The sequence below is a fragment of the Brassica napus genome, chromosome C1 (genome assembly GCF_020379485.1).
Source record: "Brassica napus cultivar Da-Ae chromosome C1, Da-Ae, whole genome shotgun sequence".
In the NCBI taxonomy this organism is placed as follows: domain Eukaryota; kingdom Viridiplantae; phylum Streptophyta; class Magnoliopsida; order Brassicales; family Brassicaceae; genus Brassica; species Brassica napus.
In genome coordinates, this window is record NC_063444.1 from 45,197,970 (window position 1) to 45,219,844 (window position 21,875).

Sequence of the window (21,875 nt, forward strand, 5' to 3'; positions counted from 1 at the left end):
TTTTGACCTTTTGAATTGGAATACCGGACCCAGAAGCGCGGATTTCATCCTCAATACCAGCGTACAGGGTTTGCAGCTCCCCGTTGGTGACCTTCGAGGTCAGATCTTTAGCGAACAGGAGGTTTGAGATTATCTTTGCAATGACCCGAAACGCCGGGTTCCTGATCTGCGACTGGTAAGCATTTCTGGGTGTAAAGTTCCCATTCGCAATGCAATCCCAAAAGACGTTAGAAGGAGACAACTTTTTCGCCACCGCTACTCCTTTCGGTTCAGTGGCTGTCTCATAGATCTCATTGAGCTTGACGAGGGACAAGGAGCAGTACTCTCCATCGGCCATGAAGGAGAATGAGCAGTTGGTGTAGGAGGGTGCATTGAAATCCTCGTACGTGATCGTGGCGGTGGCGAGCACTTGGCGAGCAAGGTCTGGGTAGAGCTCATGTGGTGTATAGCACAGAGGAGCTATCCCTATGGCGTGTAGCGTCTCGAACACATCCTCGTCGATCCCAAGATCAGCCAGAGTCTCCGCGAGGAAGAAACGAATGGGTAACATGTCAACCCGGAGGAGGGCGTTGTAACGCGCTGCTGTTCCCTTATCCCATCCCTCGCAGTTCAAGTCCAAGAGCAGTGGGCTGTCGAGATCAATCGGTTCACCCTCTTGTTCACGGGGCCATGGGTAGGTCGCGGAGGTTTGTTGTTGTGCTTGCGGGGGTGGCGTACTGCTCGTGCAGGTCGCTCGGGTTCTCTTAGCTGATTGCTTAGTGTGTGCCATCTTGCAAAGCAAACAAAATAAAGCTTTAGTTCTGTTATGCGCACAGAAGAAATGGAATAGAAAAATTTCCATCCCTCCTTATGCAAACCGTAAATTGCCTTGATACGACAACCAACAAATCGAAATTCAACCCAATAACTCCATTCAACTATCCACAAACCGAATCCAAACAGTCCTATCAATTGCAAATCGCAAATGTGAAATGAATCATGAGTTCATCTTCTAAATCAACCCTAACAGCAAAAGGGAAAATCGAAATCAAGTAGTTCAACAAGGATCGATCTATTGAAACGGTTAGAATGATGAACTTTGCAAACTGAGTATTGCGATTTGGATGAGGATTGTCGAGCCTCTTACCTGTAGAAACTGGTGAAGTGAACTGCAAAAACAGAGAGAACTCGAAATTCCAAACAAGTGAGAAGCAAAAACCACTTAAAACGGTTGAGAGACAAAGATTTGGTGGTCGCTTAAAAATCGCAGGGGGAAAGGTCAGTGTACGGCGCAGTGAAAAGGGGGAAAGTGGAAGGGTGGAGCCTTAAATAGGTAAAGCCCTAACTGCCCTTCAATTTTTTATTTTTTTATTTTTTATTTTTTTGGTTCTGAACACTTACCTGGAACAGGCAATGGGTTGTTCTTCCAGAAGAACAGTCCTTTGGTTGTTTTGACTGAAGTGTCCGATTTTTTTTTTTCTTGTTTTTGACCTAAGAAATAAATCTGAAAAGAAATAAAATAGACTATAGAAAACAATGTACACACTAACTAGTGGGTTGCCTCCCACCAAGCGCTTGGTTAAAGTCATTAGCTTGACTTGGATCAGCCGATCAGGCTGATGGGGGATCGCTTAGGGGAATTTCTTCGCCCTCTGCGATAGTGGAGTCAGCAAGGTAATGCTTTAAGCGCTGTCCGTTCACTACGAACTCGTCTTCTTTTCTGTCCAGTAACACAACAGCTCCGTAGGGTCGAACTTCCTTAACAGTGAAGTGTCCGGACCATCTAGACTTCAGCTTGCCTGGGAACAACCTCAACCTTGAATTGAAAAGCAAGACCTTATCGTTTGGTTCGAAATGTCTGGCAATGATACGCTTGTCATGGTAGGCCTTGGTCTTCTCCTTGTAAATTTTGGAGCTTTCATAGGCGAGGTGCCTTATCTCTTCCAGCTCATGGATTTGGATCATGCGTCGCTCGGTTGCTGGCTTGATGTCGAAATTCAGTAACTTGACTGCCCATGCAGCTTTGTATTCGAGCTCGACAGGGAGGTGACATGCTTTACCGTAGACCAGGTGATAGGGAGTTGTTCCCAGCGGCGTTTTGTAGGCTGTTATGTAGGCCCATAATGCATCGTCCAGCTTAAGTGACCAATCCTTTCATGAAGTATTGACAGTTTTCTGGAGAATGCTCTTGATCTCCCTATTGGAAACCTCAACATGTCCACTCGTATGCGGATGATAAGCGGTTGCCACCTTGTGCTTCACTCCATTCTTTTTCAAGAGGCCCTGAAATGCCTTGTTGATGAAGTGTGTTCCACCATCGCTAATGACGACTCAAGGCACTCCAAACCTCGGAAAGATGATGGAGCTGAACATCTTAGTCGCCACTTTTGCATCATTAGTAGGGCTTGCTATCGCTTCTACCCACTTAGATACATAGTCAACGGCGAAGAGAATGTACTCGTTCTTGAAGGACGAAGGGAATGGTCCCATGAAATCGACTCCCCAACAGTCAAACACCTCAACCTCTAGAATGTAATTCTGAGGCATCTCAATCCTCTTGCTGATGTTCCCAAGTCGTTGGCATGCATCGCACCTGGCTATGTAGGCTTGGGCATCCCTGAACATAGTTGGCCACCAGAAACCTGCTTGAAGGATTTTGGAAACCGTTTTGAATGTAGCGAAGTGGCCTGCGTAAGATGAACCATGGTAGTGATGTAGGATTCCTGGAATATCTGCCTCTGGAACACACCTTCTGAACAAGCCATCCTTGCCATGTCTGTACAAAAACGGTTCATCCCAAACATAACGCCTCGCTTCCCTTAAAATTTTTCTCTTGTCGTTTCCAGTGAACTTAAGCGGTTGCTTTTCAGCAGCAAGAAAATTCGCAATCTCAGCAAACCACGGGAGGTGAGAATACTGCTTTTGGATCACGGCGACTGGATGTTCCGCGACATGATAACAATCAGATCTCCTTCCTAGAGGTTGTTCCGCGATGCTAGAGCAGTCAGATGTGATTCGCAGAGGTTGTTCCGCGAAACGCAGACCAATCGCATTGACGTGTTCCACTGGGTGTTCTTCATCAAGAGTTGTGTCGTCATCAATCTTCATTCTGGACAGATGGTATGCAACCCCATTCTCGACTCCTCTCTTATCCTTTATCTCAAGATCGAATTCTTGGAGGAGAAGAATCCACCTTAACAACCTCGGTTTTGCATCTTTCTTTGTGAGCAGATACTTAAGAGCAGCATGGTCTATGTGCACAATCACCTTAGATCCCACCAGGTAGGATCTGAACTTCTCGAATGCAAAAATAATAGCCAGGAGTTCTTTCTCTGTTGTAGCGTATCTGCACTGAGCTTCATCCATAGTTTTGCTCGCGTAATAGATCACATGAAGTTTCTTATCCTTGCGCTGCCCAAGTACTGCTCCAACTGCAAAGTCGCTTGCATCAGTCATGATTTCGAAGGGGAAACCCCAGTCTGGCGGTTGCACAACAGGTGCGCTGACTAGAGCTCCTTTGATGTGTGGAACGCAGCTAGACACTCACTGTCGAAATCGAACTTGATCTCCTTGCAGAGCGGTCTGGTGAGTGGTCTCGCTATCCTTGAGAAGTCCTGGATAAACCTTCTGTAAAACCCAGCGTGACCCAAGAAACTCCTGATGGCTTTCACATTTGTTGGTGGTTGCAAACTCATCATCACCTCGATCTTTGTCTTATCCACCTCAATTCCTTTCTCGGAGATCTTGTGCCCCAGAACAATCCCATCTGTGACCATGAAGTGGCACTTCTCCCAGTTGAGCACGAGATGTTTCTCCTCACACCTTTTTAGTACCCTGCACAAGTTTGACAAACAAACATTAAAGGAGCTTCCATAGACACTGAAATCGTCCATGAAAACTTCCATAATGTCTTCGATCAGGTCAGTAAAGATTGACATCATGCAACGCTGAAATGTTGTTGGCGCATTGCACAGGCCGAATGGCATTCTCCTGTAAGCGTACGTTCCGTAGGGGCAGGTGAACGTCGTCTTCTCCTGATCATCTGGATGGATAGGGATCTGAAAGAAACCTGAATAACCATCTAAAAACAGTAATATGGGTGGTTAGCCAATCTCTCAAGCATTTGATCAATAAAAGGGAGTGGAAAGTGATCCTTTCTAGTTGTTGCATTTAATTTCCTGAAATCAATGCACATGCGATGTCCTTTCACTGTCCTAGTAGGGATCAATTCATTCTTTTCATTTGTGATAACAGTGATCCCACCTTTCTTAGGTACTACATGAACAGGGCTGACCCATTTACTATCAGATATGGCATAGATTACACCTGCTTCAAGAAGTTTCATAATCTCTTTCGTAACGACATCTTTTAGATTCGGGTTTAACCTCCTCTGATGTTCGACAGAAGTCATTGATTCATCTTCTAGGTGTATTCTATGCATGCATAAATCATGTGAAATGTCAGGTATGTTAGCTAGCGAATATCAGCGAATATCCTAATGCCTTACGATATTTCCTAAGCTCACACAAAAGCAATGCAGTTTTCATATTATTTAGCTCAACATTGACAATGACAGGATATGTGGAATTCGGACCTAAGAAAGCATACTTGAGCCCCTTGGGGAGGGGTTTTAGCTCAACCTTGGGAGCTTTAAGCTCGCTCCAGGGATCCTCTGGTTGGTTCGACAGAACAGGCGAGTTCGGTGTAGGGGTCGCTCTAGATGGAGTGGTTTCGACCATGTTGCTTGCCTCCTCCAGACTTAGACTCGCTACCATTCTTCCCATACTCCTTGCGGAATCAAGCATCTTGGCATACCCGTCTGCATCAATGTTTACGACACTCTGCTCGGCCTCAGCTCTTACTAGTGCAAGCTCAAGTGGTTCTTCTGTAAGAATCTCCTCGATCATTCCTTCGCGAGGTAGCAGCGGGTCAATCCCTTCATCAACCTCAAAGGTCTGCCCATCTAACATCGGCTTTTTTAGTAGTTCATCCGTCTCGAATTGCATGACTATGTCCCCAAGATTCAGATCAATCTTCCCTTGTCACACATCAATGATGGCTCCAATAGTATGATATTAGGAGTTTTCAAGGCTCCTAAGAAAAATGTTGTAGTATAAATGATTGTCGAACCAATTCCAAGGGATTTCAAGCACTGAGAATGCAAGTACTTACTTAATCTAAGTGTAACCGATGATTTTAAAGGTTTTCTAAACTAATGATTATTACTAATGCAGTTTCAGAATAATAAAAACGGTAAATGAGTTGACTTTCTTAACTAAGGAAATGAGAACTCATGGGCATAGGAATTAGACCTTGGGTGATCAAGTTTCAAACTAAGGATGGCAAACGAACAATCAAACTATCAACCTTAAGCTTAGACACGATTCTAAACAAACTCTATGTCTAGATGAATGTTCATTTACTAACACATTTCAAACAACAAATGTCTTCGGTTGAATAATATGGAAGCAATCATTACTAACAGGTCTAAGGCTATCTTAGCATTTCTAACAACAAATGTCTTTGGCAAAATATGCTAAAAGCTTAGAAGAGTTGTTTCAGGCATTTCATCGAACACCTTTTGGGTGGGAAATGCCTAAAGATCAACTTTTGAGAAGCAAATTCAGAAGATGCATTATGATTACTCTACTAGCAAGGTTTTGGAATGATCTACTCTAAAACATCCTAGCTCTAACCTAATCACTCTTAATCTTCATAACCCACGAATTCAAATGGTGATTACTCACTACTCTTCATGATTCCTCTTAAACCCATTTTGGATTTCAGATTAATCATACAGAGGGATACAACAACGAATTGAAAACACAGAATTGCAATAACTAGATGAACAAAGATGATTCAAGAGATGAAGTTTCCAAAGGTTTTTCTTAGAACAAAAGATAATCTGTCTGGTGGCTGCCAAGAGTACTTAAAACATAGGTTTTCAGAAGTAAAAACGTGCATAATAAAATGACCAAAAGGCCCTTGAGTAGAAATGAATTCGAGTAATCAGACGTCGCGCAGCGACCTCCAGTAGTCGCTCCGAGAGGTCGCTCCAGGCTTCGGGAGCGACCTGGAGGGGTCGCTGCGAGACGTCGCTCTGGGTCGCTCTTCGCGAGCGACCTCGCTGCGTCGCTCCGGTCACTTCGCTCCGAGTGATGGAGACGCGAGCGACCTCGCTGCGTCGCTCTGGTCAAGTCGCTCTGGGTGATGGAGATGCGAGCGACCTCGCTGCGTCGCTCCGGGTGATGGAGACGCGAGCGACCTCGCTGCGTCGCTCCGGTCAAGTCGCTCTGAAAGGGTGTCACAGCGACTTCACGGTGTCGCTCCGGTGAGGTTGCTCCCATGCGCTGCTCGTCCAATGATCACCTTTTTCACCTTTTTTGAGCTCCAAATGCACCCAAATGTCTCCAAGAACTCCATGTGGTACTCCAATACCTGATAAGGACTCATGTATACAAAATGCAACCTAAACATGGCTAAATCCTAGTCTATATGATCAAAATGCACATGGGTGAATGGATAAGACAATGAAAATATGCAAGATATCAACTCCCCCAAACTTGTTCTTTTACTTGTTCACAAGTGAACTTTCTAGAACTCATAGGGAGAGAGGTTTGAAGGTGGGAGCTCATAGCCAAAAGAAACACAACTAGCACTCGATTCAACATCTAATCTAACATGAGCACACTCTCTTATTACACTGTAGCTTCTCTAGGCCTATCTCAACTCTTTTTGCCCTTATACTCATCATCAAGCATCCACACATTCAAATCAACCAACTCTCACATTCATTAAGCATAAAACATCAAGTGAATTCTTGCAAATGGTCAATTGGTCCAAATCATTTGGTTGAGTAAGGGAAGGCTTTTATTCAAGTGGGTCAAGAGGTTCGAAATCCATGATCTTTTAAATTGGTTTACTCTCGAAACGAGTAGCCTTGACATTGCACATAATATATCTAAGAAAGGGACCAACTCATGCATACAATGCTTAATCTCCATTGTTCTACCCTTTTCCCAAATATACAAGTTACACAATCACTTCATAATGTCGAACCCAACTCCCATCTCTCACCAAAAGACCCCAAGAACACTTTGCACATAAAACTCTTTTTCTTTGAAATCTATAAAGGATTTTCTTAACTTCTAAACAACTCTTAGCTCTAAACAACTTTGCTAGCCCCCCTTTCTTTCTTTTTTTTTTTTTAATTTTTCCTTTTTTTTTATTTTGTTTTTGTTTGGGGGCCAAGACTTTTCACAAATCGAGCTAGAAGTTTCTCTACTTATCCCATAAAGACTAGTCAATTAAACACAAGAGTTCACTCTTTTCCTTCAACTTTCTCATACTCCCAAATCGAACTTCACAACACTCACCCCCATCCTATGGCTAGACAATAATGTGCCTAATCTAACAAAAATGAAGATCAAGAATTGTCGTTCCCGATACTCTCAACATTATGTGCATGTAAGACTTTCCGAAAAATGCCTCACTCATCAATCAATGAAGGCTTAAACAGAGGAAGGGATTTTGGGGAGAGGTCTACCACTAGAGGTTGTCAAAAAGATTGGCATAAAGGATGTGACAACTCAAGTGTGTATATCCATGATTCAATACACAAGGAACCATGAGCAAGATGCATTAAGTTCGTTCAGTTCAAATAAGGTTGTAATTGGCTTCAAAGACTGAGTTTTAGCAATCAACAAGTTTCAGGAAGAGTTTTCAAGGCTCGAAGCATACAAGTCCTTTTGAGAGGTGCATAAGCTACTCAGGTGAAAAGTAGTGTTCTTTACAAGGCATTTAAAATCATTGCTCCCAATGCAAGTGAATGCAACCTATATGCTCTAGACTCTCCTAGAAATGCAAATGATGCAAACTAAATGATTTTTTTTCTTTTTTTATATGCAAATAGATATGCAATGCATGACTCAATGAAACAACATCAGAGCAAACATGATCAAATACTTGGTACCTCCCCCAAACTTAAATGACACAGTCTCTGTGTTGTCAAGGAGAGGGAGATACCCAAAAAGAGAAAACTAATATGCAAAAACGAAATGGTATATACAGGGAAAAGTAGAGAAATACCTTCAAGGATGGTAAGTGGGGGCAGATGCCCCAGCATCATCATCGTCCGGTGGAAACGTGGCGTAGTAACCTCCATGTCCTGAGCTGTAGTCTCCATACCATTGTTGGCTCTGAACTTCTTCAATCTCAGCTTCACTTTCTGAAGAGGCTAGGGATGGAGACTTGTTTCCAGAGGTGGAAGGCTGAGTGGGTGGGTTCCTCCATTGTCGCTGGAGATGTCTATCAGTGAGTGGGAAACCAGGATCAGTGGGGTGAGGTGGGGGCTGGGGGACTGATGTGTTCGCGAAGGCGAAGTCCGCTGAGCTACATCCAGCTATTCCTCCTCTGGTCAAGACATCGGCCACTTTCTTCATGAACTTGGCTGAAGTCTTTGCTTGCTTCTTCACTGTCTTGCTCAGCGCCTTGCACTTGTCCTTCAGCTTTTCGATCGTTCTGTCTTGTGCCTTGTTCCATCGCTGAAGTCGGCTAATGTGGTCATGAGCATCACGAAGCGCACCAGGGGGAAGGACTCCATCATGCGGCTTGAAGTAGTAGCGTGGAGGTCCATAGATTGGTACAGATTCTTCCCTATGAGGTTCTGTGAAGTCGTGTCTCGTCGGAACACTCCCTTTCCTTGGTGCAGCAATGGGACCGAGAGACCCGTGTTCTCCAAGAAAGTCTTCTTGGGATAAGTTGAAGCTGATAGCTCCAGGTCTCTCTAAGCTCGTCAGCCTCTGGTTTGGAAGAGCCACTTCGATCGGCTTGCCCTGCAAGTAGTAGTGGTAGACGTAGTCCTTCCCATACATCCCACTGAAATAGGTGGCAATCCTCAAGTAAGTGTCATCGATGAACTTAGGCCCTGCTGCGTCCTTTCCCAAAGGAACATTCAGAAATTGGAGCAGTGGCGTGATCATCCCGCCTATCCCAACCTTTGGTTGCGAATCAGTTGTGTACCATGCCAGTCTCTGTAGTGCTCGAGACGATTCACGAAGAAACTGACCATCCCGAAGGAAGCATAGATGTCGTTGCTTGGAAGGGGCAACTGCATAGGGGCGGATAGCCGGGCAGAGCAGGCGCATGTCTTCCTCGGTGACACTACCAGCTTGCTTCCGTGGGTAGAATGCATGGACGAGCATCCTATGGAGGTAGCGTACAGACGGGTGCCGTATATGTGAGTTCTTGTCAGCCCCGGTAGAGTGTTTGTTTCCAGTGATTAGCTTCTAAAGCTGAGCGGGGAGGTTTTCACACTTGGGAAGGGAGTAGTCTACCAAGTCTTGGAAACCCATGACTCTCCCAATGTTTTTGAAGTTCATGTTGTACTCTCTCCCATTGACCCTGAACTTTCTTTTGCCCCATCCCTGCCTCACGTGCGGATCGTCATGGTAAGTGACCTCAAGGGAAGACAAGAACTGACAGGAGACATCCCGGTAGGTGGGGTAGGCCATGGTGAGGAGTTTGGGCATCTTCAGGTGCCCCAACATTGCCTCAATATCAGAATAGAGACCCACCTCCTTCAGCAAATCAAGGTCAGCGAATCTGGTCGGAGTCCAAGTTACCTCATTCAACAAATGGTGATACAGCTCTTCCTCAGATGGAGTTTTCGCCATGTCTCTATCCTCAGCAACCTCTTTCCTTTTGGACAACTTGGCCCTCTTTGTAGGAGCCTGTTCATCTGCACTTTCATCACCACTCTCTTCATCTGTGGCAACTGTTATACTCTTCCCTGCCCTCTTCTTTTGCTCCTTTGCCTTCTTTGCAGCCACGGTTTTCTGTCGAGAAGTCTTTTGTGTCCCAGAACCAGCTCGTTCTGAGGCTAAAGCCTTTCCTCTCAACGAAGACTCTTGACTTTCAGGTTCCTGCCTCTCAGCATCCGACTTTCCCTTTGTTTTCTTAACCATTGTACCTGAGAAATACAAAACTTGGAAAGGGATAAGTCGATTGACTTTGCAAATGTAAACTTCAAGAAGGAACGTAAAAAACCACAATTCTCAATCTTTTCATCATGTGAAAATTACAAGACAAGTAAAATTCAATAATCAAAGTTATTCTAGAATGAGAGGGTTCTCTAATCAAACCTTTCAACACCTTAACATACTAACTCACCCACTAACACACTCAAATAGGATCAATTTCGAAAAGCCCCAAATCCATGAACCCTAATTTTGCCAAAGTTCAAATTAAGCTCAGTTCCACCTTCAATTCAACAACCCAACTTGATATATAAGCTTTCCCTAGTCTATTTCACTACAATCAAGCAAAAAAATGACCAAATTTCGATTTTCAAATTCTAGGGTTCATGGACCTACGAATTTGAATTTAAAACCACAATACCTTGCTTTGGATGGAAGGAAATGGGGAATGGGTGGTGAGGAATAGACTGTTGAGGCGAAAGCTTAGATTTAGAAACAAGAACTAAGAGATTTGGGTGAGAATTGAGAAAGTTAGGAGATTTTTGGTGTGGGTTTGTTTGATAGAGTATGAGTGTTTGTGAGAGGAAAGGAGAGTGAAAGAGATGAAGGTCGTAGGTATGGGTAGTTCTAGGGTCGTCTGGTTAGGTTTAGGGCTGGTTAACTCGAATTAAACCGGACAAAATCGAAGAGGGACTTACCTGGACCGGCTCGGGAGCGACCTGGAGTGGTCGCTCTGATGGGTCGCTCCGTGTCGCAGTAAACGCGAGCGACCTCACGTGGTCGCTGCGTCACGTCGCTCCCAGCGACAGAAAACGCGAGCGACCTCACGTGGTCGCTGCGGGACGTCGCTCCGAGGGCGATTCTGGAGCCTCGGAGACATAAAACGCAAGCGACTTAGCCGAGTCGCTCTGATCACGTCGCTCCCAGCGACAGAAACGCGAGCGACCTCACGTGGTCGCTGCGAGACGTCGCTCCCAGAGCGACTCTCGAGCTCCGGACACCGAATGTGCGAGCGACTTAGCCGAGTTGCTCTGATCACGTCGCTCCCAGCTGGAGCGACCTCGTGGCATCGCTGCGGAACCTCACTCCCACGCTCGAGTCCTTGCCTTGACCGGATCGATGAACCACCTGAACAATACTTCAACACTTTCCCTTCTTTTTTTTTATGAAATATGAAGAAAATGAAAATACCAATGCAATATGTACAAGGATACGCATGGGACTTCCTCCCAAGTGAGCTTGTTTTAAGTCTCTAGCTTGACTTTGCTTCCTTTTGGACTAGGCTGGGGTAGGATCAGACAGTGGAGTTGAAAATCCATCTTCCTCAGGTGCATCAGCCATGTACAGCTTAACCCTTTGCCCATTGACTGTGAAGTCTCTTCCATCTGTACTCCACAAAACTATTGCTCCATATGGCTTAACCTCTTTGACCTTGAAAGGGCCGGACCACCTTGACTTAAGCTTTCCTGGAAACAACTTCAGTCTTGAGTTGTGGAGAAGAACTTGATCTCCTTCTTTAAAACTCTCTTTAGGATATTCTTGTCATGGAAAGATTTAGTCTTCTCCTTGTAGATCCTTGAGTTTTCGAAGGCATCCATTCTTATCTCATCAAGCTCATGTAGCTGAAAAAGCCTTTCTCCTTGGCACTCTTGATGTCAAAGTTCAGCAACTTTACTGCCCAAAGCGCCTTGTACTCAAGCTCCACTGGTAGATGGCAAGCTTTTCCGTACAATAGGTTGAAAGGTGTGGTCCCCAGAGGTGTCTTGTAAGCTGTCATGTAAGCCCAAAGTGCATCATCAAGCTTAACTGACCAATCCTTCCTTGTAATCCCCACAATCTTCTCCAGAATGGACTTGATCTCTCTGTTAGAAATTTCAACTTGACCGCTTGTTTGAGGATGGTAAGGAGTTGCAACCTTGTACTTAACACCGTTCTTCCTGAGAAGTCCCTCAAGCAGTTTGTTGATGAAATGAGACCCTCCATCACTGATTACAACTCTTGGAACTCCGAACCTTGGAAAGATGGTGCTCTTGAACATCTTGATTACCACTCTTGCATCATTGGTGGGACTTGCAACAGCTTCCACCCATTTTGAGACATAATCAACAGCTACCAGGATGTACTTGTTGCCATGTGATGATGGAAATGGCCCCATGAAGTCAATACCCCACACATCAAACACTTCAACTTCAAGGATTGGATTCTGAGGCATCTCATTCCTCTTGGTGATGTTTCCCCTCCTTTGGCATGAATCACACCTTGAAACAAAGTCTTGTGTGTCCTTGAACATGTGTGGCCACCAGAATCCAGCTTGTAACACCTTAGCAACAGTCTTGAAGGTGGCAAAGTGGCCTCCATAAGATGATCCATGACACTGTGTAAGGATCCCATCAATCTCCTCATTAGCAACCACTCTCCTATAAAGTTGATCTTTGCAGAGAATGTAGAGGTAGGGCTCATCCCAGTAGTATCTCTTCACATCCTTGTAGAACTTCTTCTTGGCATAACCCACAAGATTCAAAGGCTCTTTTCTTGTGGCTAGGTAATTCACCAAATCAGCATACCAAGATTCTTTCTCTTCTGTTGCCTTGACTTCTTCAAGCTTCCTTCCAGTCTCACAAACTGCTATCACTGCTCCAATAGCCATGATCTGTTCCTCAGGGAGTCCTTCGTCAACAGGAATGCCACACTCCACTCTCAGCCTGGACAAGTGATCAGCTACACCATTCTCAACTTCTGGCTTGTCCTTGATCTCTAAATCAAACTCTTGCAGCAAAAGAACCCATCTCAAGAGCCTGGGCTTTGCATCCTTCTTCGCCAAAAGGTGTCTCAACGCAGCATGATCTGTGTAGACAATGACTTTAGATCCCACCAAGTAGCTTCTGAACTTCTCAAAGGGAAAGACAATGGCTAGCATCTCCTTCTCTATTGTGGCATATCTCATCTGAGCATCATTCAGGGTTTGGCTCGCGTAGTAGATCACATGGGTCTTGCCATCTTTCTTCTGCCCCAAAACAGCTCCCACAGCATAATCACTAGCATCACACATGATCTCAAAGGGGAGATCCCAATTAGGTGGCTGGACAATTGGAGCACTGATGAGTTCACCTTTCAGCTTCTTGAAGGCTTCTAGACACTGCACATCAAAGCTGAATGTGGCTTCTTTGCACAGCAGCCTGGTCAATGGTCTAGTGATCATGGAGAAGTCCTTTATGAATCTCCTGTAAAACCCAGCATGACCAAGAAAACTTCGGATGTCTTTCACTGTCTTTGGTGGGGGCAAACCAACCATAACATCGATTTTGGTCTTATCCACCTCAATTCCCTTCTCTGAAATCTTGTGCCCCAGCACAATCCCTTCTTTGACCATGAAGTGACACTTCTCCCAGTTCAGCACAAGGTTGGTGTCTTCACATCTCTGTAGGACCCTGCATAAATTTGACAAACAAGCAGAAAACGAAGATCCATAGACAGAGAAATCATCCATGAACACCTCCACAACATCCTCAATCAGATCAGAAAAGATCGACATCATGCACCTTTGAAAGGTAGCTGGATCATTACATAGACCAAATGGCATTCTTCGATATGCGAAGGTACCATAAGGACATGTGAATGTTGTTTTGTCCTGATCATTGGGATGTATGGGGATCTGGAAGAATCCTGAATATCCATCAAGAAAACAATAGAATGGATGATTTGCAAGTCTCTCAAGCATCTGATCAATAAATGGAAGTGGAAAATGATATTTTCTAGATGCAGAGTTCAGTTTGCGATAATCAATACACATCCTATGCCCAGTGACTGTTCTTGTTGGTATCAATTCATCCTTGTCATTTTTAATCACAGTTATACCACCTTTTTTTGGCACAACATGCACAGAAGATACCCATTTAGAATCTGAGATAGGGTAGATAACACCAGCATCTAAGAGTTTAAGAATCTCTTTCTTTACAACATCCTTCAGGTTAGGATTTAACCTTCTTTGATGCTCGATAGAAGTCATTGATTCATCCTCAAGATGTATCCTATGCATACACAAAGAGGGTGATATTCCCTTGATGTCATCAAGTGAGTAACCTAATGCTTTTTTAAATCTTTTAAGTGTTTTCAAAAGTTCAGATAGCTCAGTTTCAGTAAGTTCACTACTCACAATGACTGGATAAGTTCCATTAGGACCAAGAAATGCATACCTTACACCATTGGGGAGAGGTTTAAGCTCCACCTTAGGCGCCTTAAGTTCGCTCCAGTCGTTTTGCTGGGTGTCCCCTTGTTGAATGACCCAGGCTTCCTGATGGACAATTTGAGGCAGCTCCTCATACTGATCCTTACTACCAAATCCTCTGTGTGAATCCAACATCATCCCATAGGCAGCACTCTCTAGGTTCTGAATCACTTCAGCTGGCCTCTCTATCGTCAAAGCATGCTGTAGAGGGTCTTCTATTGACAATTCTTCAAGGAGCTCATCAGCAAGGGCATCCATCTCTTCAATGTAGAAAACTTGCCCTTGAACTGTTGGTTTCTTCATTACCTCCTTGATGTCAAAGTGAAGAACATGCCCTTTACCCAAGTGGAGATCAATCTTGCCCTCTTTCACATTAACAATTGCTCCTGCTGTAGCTAAGAAAGGCCTTCCAAGGATTAAAGGATCTGCAGCTTCCTCACCCATCTCAAGCACCACAAAGTCTGTAGGGATCTCATATTTTCCAACCATAACGGGGAGGTCCTCTAAGATACCCACCGGGTACTTCACTGAACGATCAGCCAATACCAGAGACAGTCTACACTTCTTGTACTGAGTGAAACCAAGCTTCTTACCAACAGATAAAGGCGTCAAGCTGACACTAGCTCCCAAATCGCAGAGACATCTATCAAATACCATAGGTCCAAGAGCACAAGGCAATGTGAAGCTTCCTGGATCTTCTAGCTTCTTTGGAACAAGAAGCCTTTGGATGATGGCACTGCACTCATGAGTGAGAATCACCATGCCCTCCATCTCCTTCTTCTTTGCAGCTACAACATCTTTCAGGAACTTACTATATTGAGGAATTAGCATGAAAGCATCAATGATGGGCATTGTGACTTGAACTTCACTCATTTGCTTCTCAAATAGAGCTTTGTACTTCTCTAGCAGCTGCCTCTTGAATCTACCAGGGAATGGTAGTTTGGGTTCATAAGGAGGAGGAACAAAAGAATTTTCACTTGCTGGAGCAACAACTTCACCATCTTTCACTGTTTTCTTCTCTTCCCCAACCTTTCCTTTACCTTTCGCTTCCACAATCTTCTCCAAGATTTCATCATTGATTTTCTCATCAACAATCACCACTTCATCATCTATGTTGATGGCAACCCCCTCACCTTGTTTCTCAGCATCCTTGGTGAGAGCTTTCTGAGGTAACTCCTTACCACTCCTGAGGGTGATAGCTTTCATGGTCTCCTTGGGGTTTTGCTCAGATTTTCCAGGTAAAGAATCTTGTTGGCGATTTTGTTGAGTGTTCATGGCAGCAAACTGGTTCTGAACTTGTTGTTGAGCTCATTGTAGCTTCCATCAATCTTTGCGTGAAGGTTTTTCAACTCATAGCCAACATGCTTCTCACTTCTTGTCTGAGACTCCAAGATTTGTTTTAGTAGGGCATCAGTGCTGCTGACTGGAGGAGTAGAGGTAGAAGTAGTAGGTTGTTGTTGGGCAGGTTGTTGTCCTTTGTTGTTGAAACCGGGAGGAGGGTTTTGTTGAGGCTGATAGCTGCCTTGCTGGTTGTTCCGAGGCTGATAACCACTCTGTTGGTTGTTGGGGTAAGATCTCTGTTGGTAGTAGTTGTACTGAAAGTTTGGCTCTTTCTTGTACCAGCTACCATTGTTGTTGATGAAGCACAGCTCTTCTTGCCCTTCTAAACCATCAACTTCCTGGACAACAGGTGTGGCGTCTTTGTTTGGGTTACCAACAAAGTGCAGCTGCTCTTGGGTGGCCTTATCAGCAATGAGAATGTCAATCTTATCCTGGAGAGCCTTTAACTCCCTCCTCGTCTACTTGTCATCTGTTCGACTGCCTCTGTCGTGGTCTCCACTGTAGACAGCATCACTCTTTACCATATTGTCAACCAGCTCTTCTGCATCTTCCTCAGTTCTCCCCAAGAAGAACTCATTGCTAGCTGTATCCAGTCTGGCCCTGTACTTACTAAGACAAATGTTGTAGTATAAATGATTGTCGAACCAATTCCAAGGGATTTCAAGCACTGAGAATGCAAGTACTTACTTAATCTAAGTGCAACCGATGATTTTAAAGGTTTTCTAAACTAATGATTATTACTAATGCAGTTTCAGAATAATAAAAACGGTAAATGAGTTGACTTTCTTAACTAAGGAAATGAGAACTCATGGGCATAGGAATTAGACCTTGGGTGATCAAGTTTCAAACTAAGGATGGCAAACGAACAATCAAACTATCAACCTCAAGCTTAGACACGATTCTAAACAAACTCTATGTCTAGATGAATGTTCATTTACTAACACATTTCAAACAACAAATGTCTTCGGTTGAATAATATGGAAGCAATCATTACTAACAGGTCTAAGGCTATCTTAGCATTTCTAACAACAAATGTCTTTGGCAAAATATGCTAAAAGCTTAGAAGAGTTGTTTCAGGCATTTCATCGAACACCTTTTGGGTGGGAAATGCCTACAGATCAACTTTTGAGAAGCAAATTAAGAAGATGCATTATGATTACTCTACTAGCAAGGTTTTGGAATGATCTACTCTAAAACATCCTAGCTCTAACCTAATCACCCTTAATCTTCCTAACCCATGAATTCAAATGGTGATTACTCACTGCTCTTCATGATTCCTCTTAAACCCATTTTGGATTTCAGATTAATCATACAGAGGGATACAACAACGAATTGGAAACACAGAATTGCAATAACTAGATGAACAAAGATGATTCAAGAGATGAAGTTTCAAAAGGTTTTTCTTAGAACAAAAGATAATCTGTCTGGTGGCTGCCAAGAGTACTTAAAACATAGGTTTTCAGAAGTAAAAACGTGCATAATAAAATGACCAAAAGGCCCTTGAGTAGAAATGAATTCGAGTAATCAGACGTCGCGCAGCGACCTCCAGTAGTCGCTCCGAGAGGTCTCTCCAGGCTTCGGGAGCGACCTGGAGGGGTCGCTGCGAGATGTCGGTCTGGGTCGCTCTTCGCGAGCGACCTCGCTGCGTCGCTCCGGTCACGTCGCTCCGAGTAATGGAGATGCGAGCGACCTCGCTGCGTCGCTCCGGTCAAGTCGCTCCGGGTGATGGAGACGCGAGCGACCTCGCTGCGTCGCTCCGGTCAAGTCGCTCCGGGTGATGGAGACGCGAGCGACCTCGCTGCGTCGCTCCGGTCAAGTCGCTCTGAAAGGGTGTCACAGCGACTTCACGGTGACGCTCCGGTGAGGTCGCTCCCATGCGCTGCTCGTCCAATGATCACTTTTTCACCTCTTTTGAGCTCTAAATGCACCCAAATGTCTCAAAGAACTCCATGTGGTACTCCAATACCTGATAAGGACTCATGTATGTAAAATGCAACCTAAACATGGCTAAATCCTAGTCTATATGATCAAAATGCACATGGGTGAATGGATAAGACAATGAAAATATGCAAGATATCACAGTACATAGGAATGGTCTTCCCAAGATGAGAGGATCCTTAGACTCTTCTTCCAGCTCCAGAACAACGAAGTCTGCTGGAACAGAGGTGTTTCCGACTTTTACTTGGAGATCCTCTAGTATACCAACTGGGGATTTGACTGATCTATCCGCGAACACTAAGGACATCTTACTTGGTTTGAAATGTGTGTATCCTCGACGTCGTGCTACAGAGTAAGGCATGAGGTTCACGCTGGATCCAAGATCAACCAAGGAGCATGCAAAAACTGTCTTCCCAATCTGGATAGAGAGGACGAACTTGCCGGGGTCTCCTCGCTTCTTTATCTGCCTGTTCTGAAGCACTGCGCTGCACTCCTTGGAAACTTTCATGAATTCGCTCTCCTCTGATATTTTTCCTGAGATCAATCCCTTCATAAAGCTGCGCATGGAGGGCATCATCTGGATCGCATCCATCAAGGGAAGTCGGACGGTTAGGTCCTCCAGCATCTTCCTGCACTTCATCTCCTCTCTGTCCTTACGAGTGGCCTTTGCTGGAACAGGGTAAGGGACTTTAGGAATGTATTCGCGAGGAGGAACAACCTCTGGGATCGGGCGAACAGCTTCAGCTGGTTGTTCTGGCCCTGGCGAACTTGTTCCAACTGCCGGTTCCGTATTCCTCTCAACTGCCGGGGTATCGGCTGGTAGTTGTTCCGACTCTTTCTGCTTCCCTTTCTCAGCCGTGGTGAACCTCCTCTTCTCCGGCTCGGAAAGTTGTTTTCCGCTCCTCAGTTTAACTGCATTGCACTCCTTAGGATTTTTGTCTGTTTTACCAGGTAGAGTATCTTGCTGCCTCTTGACGCTCTCAGCAGTCTGAGCTATCTGAATGTCCATCTGTCTCATATGGCTCGCGAAATTATCGTACTTGGTGCTCAAATATCCGAACATATGGTTCATTCTGGTATTGATCTCGGTAGTAACCTGGTTCAGAGCTTTCCCTTGGAGCTGTTGTCCTTGGAGCAGCTGCTACAACATGACCTTTTTCTCATCTTGCGGAGCAACGATAGGAGCGGAGGTAGCTGGTTGAGGGTTCTGGTGTTTCTGCATCTGGGGTGTGTTGTTCTACGGTTGGCTTAGAACATAAGCCCGGGGTTGGTAGTTCTTTTGATACCCGGCATACTGACCTTGGTTACTCTGTGCAGGATCAGTTGGTTTATCTTGCTTAGGCCAGAAAAGCTGTTGGTTGTTTCGCACGTTAGGGTTTGGGTGGTAGTTTTTGAGCTGTCATCCTTGCTCATTCACGTAGCTCACCTCTTGCTGATCGTCGCCTGATAATTCAGCTTCAAATGCCAGGTCACCGGCACTCTTCTCAGGAATTGCTTCTTCCATTATGAACACTTGGCTTTGGTTTCCCTTAAGCAGTTGGTCCACCTTCGATGCGAGATCATCTATGTTGTTCACACTCTTCGAGCGGTCATGATCCTTGTTCTTGTTCAGTGAACTTGATGCCATGTTCTCAATCAACGCAAACGCACCAGGTGTGGTTTGAGTCATGAAGTCTCCATTACTAGAAGAGTCAAGGGTGTTTCGGAACTCATAACTCACTCCATCGTAGAACACCTCCAATATATAATCATCGTCAAACCCATGGTGTGGGCACTCTCTCTGGTATTCCTTATACCTTTCCCAAGCTTCATGAAAAGGTTCATCAGACTTCTGCTTGAAGTTGGAGATTATGTGTCGTAGAGCCGCGGTTTTGGACTTTGTGTAGAAGTGGCTCAGGAATGTTGATCGAACCTGGTCCCATGAGGTGAGAGAACCGGTTGGGAGAGATTGCAACCAGCGAGAAGCTTTCCCTTCAAGAGAGAATGGGAACAACGTGCATTTGACATAATCTGGTGGCACTCCATTAGAGCGAGAGAAATTGCAGATCCTCTCAAAGGCCTCTATGTGGTCATTTGGAATGTCTGAAGTGAGGCCGCTGAAGTGTTCTTCTGTACCAGACCTATCAGTGCAGGTTTGATCTCATAATCTTGTCGAGTACAGGGTGGAGGGTTGATGGGGGAGCGGTTAGTAGCGAAGTTCCGCGGAAGGTTTCGCTGTTTCGCTCCCCAATAAAAGCACCACGCTCTTCTCGCGCGGCGTTCACGGCTGCTTGTTCCTGAGCAGCTTGTTGCTGATTTTGGATGGTCTGCTGCATCTGCAACATCTGTTGTTGCGGAGTCTGCATTTGTTGTTGAATGAGTGCCAATGCAGCAGTGAGGTCATCCATATTGCAGTGATCACCCATGTTGGTGTCGGTTGTTCTTGGCTGTTGACGGTTCTGTCTTTCTAATCTTGTGAGTTCGTCGTTGGTCAGTTGATGTAGTGGTCCTTGTGCGTTGCTCCGAGTATGTCTACTCGTCATGCACTTGGATCATCTGTTCCAACAAAGAAATAAAGCAAGTTAGATATCTCAGACTAAATATTAAACCAAAAAATAAAGGTAAAAGCTTAGTCCTCGTTGCAACGGCGCCAAAACTTGATACACTAAAAATGAATCCTTGCCACTGTCAAGTTAATAGTGGTAATTGTAATATTTGAGATTCAATCCAGAGGACCAGTTTACTCTTTACTCTTATGAGTTCAATACTAAGCTGAGAAAAAAGTGGGGTTTTGAGAATTAATTGTGACGCAAGTAACTAGAATACCTAGATGGTTCAAATTCGATTTAAATGAAGCCGGCTTAGGGTTATTAATCGGGTGTCAATGCAAAACTGAACAACTATTCAAGAGCAATGAGGTGCAGTCTAAAACTCAGATCACTCGGCTAGAACAATCCACTATCGTGGTCTTGCTCCCTTTGCAGATCGGTCTTGAATCCTAAGTTCTCACTTGGAACAAGACGCGATAACAAGCCTTAGAGACAAGATCTGATTAGTTCACTTAATACCCTAATATCTACTCTCGCTGATTAGGGATACAAAGCTCATTCAATATATGTGAATTTATCTCCTAAGCGGTTAGCTAGGTGATTAAATCAGAAATCGAACATTAAGTGATCAATTCAATGTAAGCAGTAAGAACAATATGAATGAAGAACAGTTAAGATCATTTATTTGTGTTCAGTTCATGCGGCTAACACCCTACAACCCTAAGCAAGCTTAGCCTACTACTCAATCATAAAGCAGGATGACACAGACATGGTTTCTGAATAATGCTGCATATAAAATAAAGTAGAAAGACAAGGGTTCAGGATGATCTTCTCGTGAGGATGAAGCGTTCTCCCTAACAAGTTGCTTAATCCAAAGAAAATAGTTATAGCTCTCTTGCAAAAACTAGCGTAAGAAAAAGAAATGATAGCATAGGCCTTTTTATATGGAGGCGCTGGTAGTAAAGAGATAAGAGAGAGTGGAATCTAGGGCAAACTTCCGGAATAGGAAGTTTCCTTAATGATCGGGAACAGTCAGACGCTTGTTCTCTTCGGGAACAACCTTCGGGTTGTTCTAGATGGCTGTTCCGCATCGAATCCTTCAAAAAGACATCTGACTTCCTGAATCTCTCTTTTTTGCTCTTTCACCTGCTCCAAACCTGGAATGATATCAATTAAACACGAATTAGGACTGAGAATTAGCTCAAAGCACACATATAATGGTATTAAAAACACCATATATCAAGCAGGGCGAGTGAGAGCTCCCGTGACATAGCCAAGCAGTAGCTGACTGTTGAGAAACTGCTCAAATTGAAGTTTACAGGAGAGGTAGTTGGTGTCGCTTAGTTTGAGAGTGACGACCTGAGTGATAGACGAAGTTGCAGGAGCGAATGCATCAGAAGGGGTTTGAGCCGCCATGGCTATGATACCATAAAAGCAAAAGCAAGATAGAAGATAACTTTGGTAAGTGATGAACAAAGAACTCTAAAGATTCATACTTTCATTCATAAGTTTTGAGATCTACATTTTGGACTCTTATATACAAGATACCACAACTGGACACACTTCTTAACCTAAAGGAATATCCTGTAGATATTCTCTTCCAGCTCATTCCTTATCGCTTAGCACTGAAAACCTGTTCCGTGTCTTGATTACATGAACCGTACGACTGTCCTTTGTGTTGCTTTTTGGTCTGCTTTGGGGGCAAGTTACCGTTGGAGAATGTGGGCTTTAGTTGCTCATGGGCTAGAGACCCAGCTTCGCTAATAATTTTCTCTTGAGGAAACATTATTTTATATATATAAACACAACCCTAAAGACCTAGCTTGTTTCACACGGTTAATTCATTCTTTCAGAACTTTTGATATGACGTTGAACAAAACAAAGAAC

General features: G+C 44.3%; 1 protein-coding gene and 1 non-coding gene across 2 annotated transcripts; one reads left to right on the forward strand and one right to left on the reverse strand.

Moving 5' to 3' along the window:
- Positions 1 to 1,590: 1,590 nt before the first annotated feature.
- Positions 1,591 to 3,435, reverse strand: LOC106384215. The gene is made up of 2 exons (XM_048744030.1): positions 2,320 to 3,435; positions 1,591 to 2,130 (listed from the first exon to the last, which is right to left on the reverse strand). The coding sequence occupies exons 1-2, from the start codon at positions 3,433 to 3,435 to the stop codon at positions 1,591 to 1,593; spliced, it is 1,656 nt and encodes a 551-aa protein (XP_048599987.1).
- A 15,782-nt stretch (positions 3,436 to 19,217) lies between these two features.
- Positions 19,218 to 19,324, forward strand: LOC125581127. The gene has a single exon (XR_007318838.1). It is a non-coding gene; the product is annotated as a small nucleolar RNA R71 (small nucleolar RNA).
- The last annotated feature ends 2,551 nt before the right edge of the window (positions 19,325 to 21,875 follow it).